At 39.6% G+C, this 9,452-nt stretch overlaps 1 protein-coding gene across 1 annotated transcript; it reads left to right on the top strand.

Moving 5' to 3' along the window:
* The first annotated feature begins 455 nt into the window (after positions 1 to 455).
* shisa2a (shisa family member 2a) lies at positions 456 to 8,299 on the top strand. Its single transcript, XM_041196180.1, has 2 exons — positions 456 to 744; positions 6,305 to 8,299. Exons 1-2 carry the CDS (start codon positions 456 to 458, stop codon positions 6,832 to 6,834), a joined length of 819 nt encoding a protein of 272 aa, XP_041052114.1. The 3' UTR covers positions 6,835 to 8,299.
* The last annotated feature ends 1,153 nt before the right edge of the window (positions 8,300 to 9,452 follow it).

The following is a 9,452-nucleotide window of genomic DNA, read 5'->3' as shown; positions in this document are numbered from 1 at the left end:
CCAGAGTTTAAGTGAAAGAATTTCTTTAGCAGATTGAGCCAAAAAGAAATGGAAGGTGGGCAACATTATACTTGTGGTTGAAAGCTGCACGTTATCGACTTTAAATTCTATCTAATCAAAGTGTTTTTTTTAAATCTTTTGAAATTGTTTCTAATTTAAAAGACTTGTTTGCAGATGGAAAATTCGTGGTAAAAGTTAAGGAGCCGATCGCCATGAATAGAGCCATTTAACACAGAAATTAACACTCCTGCACTCCGCCCCTCATTGTCCGGATTTGAGGTACAGGACATCAGAAAAAGGAAGGGGTGAACATCGATTGAGGAAATTAGAGTGCTAACAACACGCTCAGGACTTCAAGGGAACTAAGGTTTTATTTATTCTTTATCTCCTTTTGAAATCGATCTGCTTTTAGAATTTAATTCGTGAACCCCACAGTTCTCGTGCCTGTGATAGCCATGGGGACTGCTCCGTTTGGGACACTGCTCCTTTTCTTTACTAACTGGTTGCTTGGTGTTCATGCCGCATCGGGAGAGTACTGCCACGGCTGGTCTGACAGTAACGGTAGCTGGCACTCGGGGTTCCAGTGCCCCGAGAGATACGATGGCCAGGGAGCCACCTTGTGCTGCGGATCGTGTGGTCTCAGGTATTGCTGCTCTCTGCGGGATAATCGACTAGACCAGGGCGCCTGCAGCAACGATAACAATGTGCACCAGGAGCCAGACTCCTACAGCAAGTCAACCTCAGGTAGGCGCACACTGATGAATTCTATCTTAAGCACCATATTTGATTTACCTCTTCCAATCTACAAAAAAAAGCACCAACTTTTAAGATCTCTTCACATTAATGAATAGAGGGAAAGACTTTAAAAAGCCTTTCTGGTACTATAATACAGTCTTATGACAGATATTCTGCATGACTTTTCTCATCTACCAATGTAACAAATGGGATCTTCACTTGGGGAGTTACAGTAAAGGCTTAAAGTCATGCAAACTAGACGATCCCACATTTGATCCCAGTCTGGGTTTAGTTAACTGATTTCAGTTACTCATTGCAATTGCTTTTAGTTCGCCAGGGCTGAGGAGGAAAATAAATCAGCCACATTTCCCACTGCTGAGTTAAAATCATTACAGCACAATAGGTGACCACTCAGCCCATTGGATCTGTCTTAGCTCACAAAATAGTTATCCACTTGGTCCCTATCCTTCCTTTCCCCTACATTGCTTCCCTTATAAATGCTGCTATGGAATTTGTTTGAACCACTATTTCCAGAGGAGGATCCCAGGTCCTAACAGCCCCATTTGTGTAAAAAAAAATTCTCCTAAACTGCATAATTAGAGGCCCATGTGGGACTGTACTCCATCGAGAGTAAACACCATTGGCATACTTGGATTTTTTAGAATCTACAAACATTTACATTTGTATCCTCTGCTGAAGATGTTAATTCCCTTGCATGAAGCAATTGACATCTAGTGCTCCTCCAATTAGCCATTTTTCATGTGTAGGTGTTGGCAATGAGTGTTGGAAAGCTATACAACTGGACAATGTTAGAGAATATGACATCATCTTCCTTCACTGTCAGACACATGCAGATACTGGTCAGGTTTGGGAGTCTTGGCCAATTTCCCTTGCCTAACAGAGCATTTAGAGTCTCAATAATCACCCTGGGAAAAATTTATTTCAGTGCAACCAGGGATTGAATGTCAGACCACTTGGCCTGTGCACCTCAGAAATGGTACTTTTGGCTGTGATCTACAAGGAGAATGAAATTAACTTCCCTTTAAAATGTAACTTTAAGGACACTTTTTTGAAAATGTGCATTTAACAATATTGAAGCAAGGAAATTATAGCATTGAAGGTCACTTGGCCTTTCATATCTCTCCCAAGGCTAGCTATTCAACTGGTATTATCGCCTCCAAACCAATTCCCTGTAGTTGTTTCTAGTCTTCCTTCTCAAATACTTACCAATCCTGTATTAGATGATGTTATAGTATATGCCTTTTGTAGCCATTTGTAATAAACCATTCTGAAATATAATGAGCATCTATTTGAAAAATCCATTCTGAAAGAAATTTTTCAAACTTCCTACTTAGATTAGGAAACCTCAATCTATGCCCTCTTGTTACCAATGCAGGAATCGATGGAAAATATCTTCCATTATTTATCTTCGCTAAGCCTTTCAGAATTTTGAAAACCGCTTTGATTTTCCTATTAACTTTCTCTGTTCTAAGAAAAATTCTTTGACTATATAACTTTTCACTCAAATGGTATAATTCTAGTGAATCTTAACAAATGTTTTCCATAACTCCAGCATGGTGATTCAATTATGTTTTTCTGCTGTAATTGATATTAAAAAAATTATGCTTAATATGTATCTTGAATGACAAAAAGTATTAAGCAGCTTGCTACTAGCGTTGCCAAAATATTCAACAAGTGCTGGAATAAGTATACAGAGTTTGTTTGTGTGTGTATGTGTATCCTTATATGAATAACTTCCATTGACCAAGTTGCTGACCAGGACACTCCCCTAATCCCAGAACAAACTCTCTTTCTGCCAAGTGGATATTACATTAGAAAAAAAAACTAGGCTATTGGAGGCCCTGAAAGTATGTTTATCATTGCTCACAGAGGCTAGTTATACAGTCCTATGACTTATGGACCCTATGGGCTAATTTTAACAAAACCCATCAGGTAGGAAACTGACTGGATCCGGCTCACGGCCCTTTTTATATCCCATCTGACTTTACTATCCATAAACATCATGAATGGGCAACATGATTTCATCCATTTCCAGGCAGGTTAGGTTAAAATTATCTGCTATGTTTTAAAAATATTGCTTCAAAATAGTTCTACATTGCAGTATTCGATACTGACTCTAAAACTGCCTTTTTGATAATGGAATTTAATCATTGTAGTTGGGGAAATACTTACCAAACAGAATTTGACCAACAGCTCTCTTCTTCCCACTTCTGAACTGTTGCTAGGTTCTGTCTATAATTGCTGGCTGTCCTTCACTACATCATTCACTTGGACACTTTTCATGTGTGATCCCAGATTGTGAGTATCGGTGAGGTTTTGACTTTGGTGGTGGATCTAACTATGGCTCTAATTGAGATTGCCTAACACAAAATGGTAGATAGACATATCCAATCTGTTATCTTCCTGGTTGGTAAATTTCAATCCAATTTGGCTGGTGTACTTACCAACTGAAGTACCAGCTGGAAATGGTTTATATCTAGTATACAATTTTGTTTTTGATCATTCATCAGTTTTATAAACAATTACAAAAATACACATACTCAGCAATAATCAGCACCCCAATACTCATTTTGGGTCCGGTCAGGACCACTCAGTTCCAGACTTCATTGCATTCTAGGTCCAAACATGGGCACAAACTGAATTAGGTGTGATGAGAGTGATTGCCTTTGAAAAGCGGGGCACCAAGAAACCCAAGTAAAATTAAAATCAACAGGTACAAGGAGGAAACTCTTCAGCAGCTGGAGTCACACTTGGTACAAAGGATAATGGTTGACCTTATTGGTCTTTTCATTTTGGCAGCAAGACATTGCTGCAGGACATCAGGGCAGTGTCCTCAACCTAATTATATTCAGCTAATTCTTCAATGCTCTTCCTTCAATTATAAGAATTTTGGGGTGTTTGCTGATGATTGTACAGTATTTAGCTCCATTTGTAATGCCTCATATAATGAACCTGCCAATGCCTGTGTGCAGCTCTTGCTGCACAAACACCTAGGCTTAGGCTGAGAAGTGGCAAATAACATTTGCATCACACAACTGCCAGCAAGTGATCACCTCTAACATGGAAGAGCCTAAGAGATGTGGTGGCATAGTGGTATTGTCACTGGACTAGTATTCCAGAGACCCAAGGTAATGCTTGAATCCCGCCACAGCTGATGATGAAATTTGAATTCAATAAAAATTTGGAATTACAAGTCTGATGATGAGCATGAAACCACTGACGATTGTTATAAATACCCATATGGTTCACTAATGCCCTTTAGGGAAGGAAATCTGCTGTCCTTACTGGTCTGCCCTACATATAACTTCAAATCCACAGCAATGTGGTTGACTCTTAAAAAATGCCCCTTGAAAAAGGGCAATTAGGGATGGGCATGTGGCTCACCACTAACTCTCCAAAGCCTCTTCACCACCTAAAGGCCTAAGTTAGGAGTGTGATTGATGGAATACTCTCCACTTACTTTGGTGTGTGCAGCTGCAAAAACCACTCGAGAAGCTTGATGCCATCAAAGATGAAGCTCTTGATTAGTACCTCATCCACTCGTCTAAGTGACCACTGCTGGCATGCTGTCTACAGGAGGCACTGCAGCAACATGCCACGGTTTCTTTAGTAGCACCTCTCTAACCTGAAACCGCACCCCCCCCACCACCCCCAGAAGGACAAGGGCAGCGAATGCATGGGAACACCCCACTTCTAAGTCACACATCATTCTAACTTGGACATAAATAACCTTTACTTCATTATTGCTGGGTCAAAATCAAGGAACTTCTTGCCTAACAGAACTATGCGAGAACCTTCACTACATGGATGGTAGTAGTTCAAGAAAGCAGCCTACCATGACCACCTCAGGATAACCAGGGATGGACAAAAATAAATGCTGGCCTTACTAATGATATCTATTTCCCAAAAATGAATAAAAACATTTTGAACCCATGGAACCAATTTTAATCTGTCATGCAACAAAAATTGATGTAAATGGACTGGAGCATGAAATTTTATGTAAATCAGAAATGACTGATTACAGCCTATTATTTTTTCATTTGAAGTTTCCAGTTAGCATTTGAGCAGATAAGAACAAAAGAAATAAGAACAGGAGTAGGCCATTCAGCCCTTTGAGTGGCAGAGCAGGCTCAATAAGATCATGGCTGACCTTCTACTTCAACATGATTTTCCTGCACTATCCCAGTATTCCTTGATGTTTTTAATATGTAGAAATCTATCGATCTCAGTCCTGAACATACTCAATGACTGAGGCTCCACAACCCTCTAGGGCAGAGAATTCCAAAGATTCAGCACCCTGTGAGTGAAGAAATTCCTCCTCATCTCGTAAATGGCCTACCCCTTATTCTGAGGCTGTGTTCCCTTGTTCTAGGGCATTCTCCTCCCACCCACCCCACCCCAAGCCAACAGAAACATTCTTCTTGCATCCACGCTGTCGAGCCCTGTAAGAATTTTGTATGTTTGAATGAGATCATCTCTCATTCTTCTTAAAATTATGAAAGTTGTCATTCAAAATTTCCAACAGCTTCATTAAACTATACTGGTCTATAATTTGCTGTCCGAGATGCGCCATTGTTTTCGCGAAATAGCATTTCAATGGCAGTCCCAGGCATTGAATGGTATGATGTTGCTGTTTTCTCTTGAAGGATAAGAACTAAACATACTACACACAGTCAAGCCTTGTCCATTTCAGTCTTACGTACTACCTTAACAATGTGACAAGTGCTAAACTGCTGTCAATCTCCAACACTGAAAATGAACTATTACAAGTGGAGTTTCTCATTCCTTTAGATTTTAAAAATGTCAATTTGTTTTCTTTCTTTTCCTTTGTCTTTTTATTCTCTCTCAATCCAATTTTTCCCTCTTTTTATTTAATTTACTGTGCCTGATGTGACATTGAATTCTAACTTACGCTTCCTTTTCAGCTCTTGCATTGTTTATTTCACAACCCTTGCATCTGATTTAAGGCACACAGTTGCTTGTCCTGTCCACTGACATCTCAATGCATTCTGTTGCTGCAATGTTATCAGGTCTCACGTTCAGCTATTCGCTATGTAAAAAATTAAAAACCTAAAAGGGAAAGAGCAGATGCTGTTAAGACACCCAGTCGCAGTAAATTATGGCCCATAAAAGATGACAGAAGAAAATGGAATAATTTGTGGAATTGTGAACATTCAGGATGCTGGGATACAGTTAAAAGAAGATGCAAAGTCATTTCTAATAGTCTGCATTGTGGAGAAGTAAGACTATGTTGAAGAATGTACTAGTACCTTTTCAGTAGTCACTATATATGTAAAAAAAAATTTTCTTTAACTCATAGACAGAGAAAAATGACCTAACCATCAGCAACTTCTTTCAAATACTCAATTTTTATCTGTGTCACAGTATACAATATTCTCAATACAACAGATCTGCACCAAGTTGTAATGTTAAAAAAAGTCTTTGTGTTTGTACCACCGCTTTAAGGACTTAATTCTTAATAAGAATCAAGCAGAATGTCCACTATCGTGCGCAATAATAACATTTGTTCTTCATGTTCCCTTTGCAGTTCCTATGTATTTGCCATTCCTCATCGTTGGCTCCATATTTGTAGCCTTCATCATAGTTGGTTCATTCATTGCGGTATGCTGCTGCAGATGCTTGAAACCCAAGCCACAGGAGAACCAGCAGGATGCCCCCACCCAGAGCCGTTTGCTGGAGTCCCTTCCTCCAACTGGTATCAGAACTCCCTCCCGGCATTCTACCTCCAGCACCACAACTACTTCCACAAGGAGCTCCATGGGACGACAGAACAACATCTGTTCCATGGGGACAGATGGTATCAACCTCTACATGAATGTGCCTACAAATTTCCCGGTCATGAGTTGCCACCAAGCTCAACAGTTCCTACCTTCACAATCCACAGGAAATCCTTTTCTACCAGCACAATATCTTAGCTATGGTATTCCACCTGATCATACATTAGTCATGGCTCCTGCATATGTGGATAGACCAGGATATGGACAACAATCTAATAATCCTTATTCACATGGAACATTAAATGGTGACCAGCTGATGTATCCTGCAGTGACTCTGTAGGATCCAGCTACACATTGGACCAGATCTAGTCTTTATGGAATCTCTGACAATAATGTAATAGTCAAATCTAATAACTTAAAAATGACTATGTAATATTTCTATCTTTGACTCCCAGTAGCTACATTATGTCAACATTTAGAGCTAAGAACATAAGAAATAAGAACTGAGGTAGGCAATTTGGCCCTCAAGTCTGTTCTGCCATTTAATAGGATCATAGCTGATCTTCTAACTTAACTCTGCTTTCCTACGCTAGCCCTATCCTCTTAATTCCCTTAGTACCCATAACTCTATTGACCCCTGTGTTGAATACTCAACAACTAAGCTCCCATGGCTCTGGGGTAGATAACTTACAACCATTTGGATGAAGAAACCTATCCTCATCTCAGCTCTAAATCCCTTTAATCTGAAACTGTGACTATCAAGATTCCCCAGCCAGGGGAAACGTTTTTCTAAGCATCCACCCTGTCAAGCTCTTTAAGAATTGTTTCTGTTTTAGTTTGGTCTTTCATTCTTCTAGACACCTGGAAATACAGTCTCATTTGCTCAATATCTCCTTGTAGGACAATCTCCTTATCTGAGGAAGCAGTATATTGAATCTTCCTTGCACTTTAGGGCAGGTATCATTTTCTTGGGTAAGGAGACCAAAACTACACACAGTACTGAGGAGTGGCCTCATTTAACTGTAGTAAGATTTCTTTACTCTTATGCTCTAATTCCTTTGTAACAAAAGCTAACATACCATTTGCCTTACTAATTGCTCGCTGTACTTGCATATTAACTTTCTGGAATTCATGTACAAGGACACCCTAGTCCCTCTAAGTGTACACATTTTCTAGTTTCTCACTATTCAAAAAATATTCTGCTTTTTTATTTTTCCTACCAAAGTGGATATCTTCACATTTCTCCACATTGTATTCTATCTGCCACATTCTTACCCACTTGACCAATCAGTCTATACCCCTCTGCAGCCTCTTTGCATGCTCCTCACTGCTTACTTTCTGACTTTGTATTGTCAGCAAACTTGGATATGTTGCACCCAGTCTCCTCATCTAAGTTGTTAATATAGATTGTAAATAGCTGAGGCCTGACCACTTACGGTACATCACTAGATATATTCTACCAACCTGAAAATGTCCTGTTTATTCCTATTCTCAGCTTTCTAAGTCCTTTATGCCTCTTTCATTAGAATAACTGAATCACCTTGATCTCCTCCATGCCCTTCAGTTGAAATTCATCTATTGGCTAATTTTACTAAAGAAGTTATTGTGAGTATAAATGAGGGGGATCCCACTTTATGCTTTGTGGGTTTTACTAAAATTAGCAAGTACAGAAATTTCACCCTTGTCAATGGTTCTTTCAGTTCTTCAAAGACACAGGTAGAAATTCTGCTTGGGGAGAACTATGTAACATGCCATATCGGATGGACAGCCTGTGATATTTTTTTCTTTATTCTTTCATGGGATGTGGGTGTCGCTGGAAAGGCCAGCATTTATTGCCCATCCCTATTTGCCCTTGAACTGAGTAGCTTGCTAGGTTATTCCAGAGGACAGTTAAGAGTCAACCACATTCCTGTTGGTCTGGAGTCACACGTAGGCCTGACTGGGTAAGGATGGCAGATTCTTTCCTTGGAGGACATTCGTGAACCAGATGAGTTTCTATAACAATTGATGACAGCTGGCATGGTTACCATTACTGGGACCAGCTTTCAATTCCAAATTTTATTAATTGAATTTAAATTGCACCAGCTGCCATGGTGGGATTTGAACCCATGACCCCAGATCATTGGCCTAGGCTTCTGGATTACTAATCTACATCACCATTTCTTCCAATATGCAGCACCAAATATTCAATTCCGTTGATTGCAATATAACTGAATGTCAAGCACTGTGTAGAATGATACTGCCTGAGGTAAATTTTACCCTATAGCTCCTTTATTGACCTGGTAAGTCTGATGAACACCAAACACTTCTTGCCTTTGATTGCTCTACCCTTAGTCCTTCTTCATTAATCAACATTCTTTACAGAAAAGATTACTTGCATAAAATGAGATAATGTATTGGACATTACAGCACTGTGTATGTAGGCTTTTCTGGCTGAATACACTCCATGCGGCACAAAAACTATACACCTAAGTCCCAGATTTGGTTTAGTATGATAAGTTTGAGTCCTGCATTTGCTGTTGACAGAGCTCTGACACATCACTAGACTATAGGTTTGCAAGTATGTAGAAGGATTTGTAAATGTACAGTTCATCAGGTCCCTTTGCTCCAATGGATTATATATGATTTCTGTAAAGTATAGTTATGTTTTGTACATTTTCTCAGGATGTGAATAAAAATGTGAACAACTTGCATCGATTATAGCCTCATTTGCATCTTGTAAAGTTACAACATGCTGTATAGGAGGAATATGGACACCCAGCGGATTGTTGGAGAGAGGTTAAGGAAGGGACTGGAAGCATAATCAAAAGGTTACATTTCAAGGGACTCTTGAAGGAAGAGATAGAAGTGACAAGGAAAAGAGAATTGGGCGTAAAGTTCCAGAATTCTGTGTAGCTGAAAACTCTGCTATTAATGGTAGCCTCCAGGAAGCAGTGGGGTAGGATGGGGACAAGATGG

Source organism: Carcharodon carcharias, chromosome 9 (assembly GCF_017639515.1).
Source record: "Carcharodon carcharias isolate sCarCar2 chromosome 9, sCarCar2.pri, whole genome shotgun sequence".
Classification (NCBI taxonomy): domain Eukaryota; kingdom Metazoa; phylum Chordata; class Chondrichthyes; order Lamniformes; family Lamnidae; genus Carcharodon; species Carcharodon carcharias.
Note: the sequence above shows the minus strand (reverse complement) of the source record. Positions and strands in the feature narration are given on the sequence as shown.

Bases quoted from the DNA above. Each gene is read 5' to 3' on its own strand.
- shisa2a (XM_041196180.1), top strand. From the start codon at position 456: ATGGGGACTGCTCCGTTTGGGACACTGCTCCTTTTCTTTACTAACTGG. The intron at 745-6,304 runs GTAGGCGCACAC...TTCCCTTTGCAG, and splicing joins CTACAGCAAGTCAACCTCAG to TTCCTATGTATTTGCCATTC.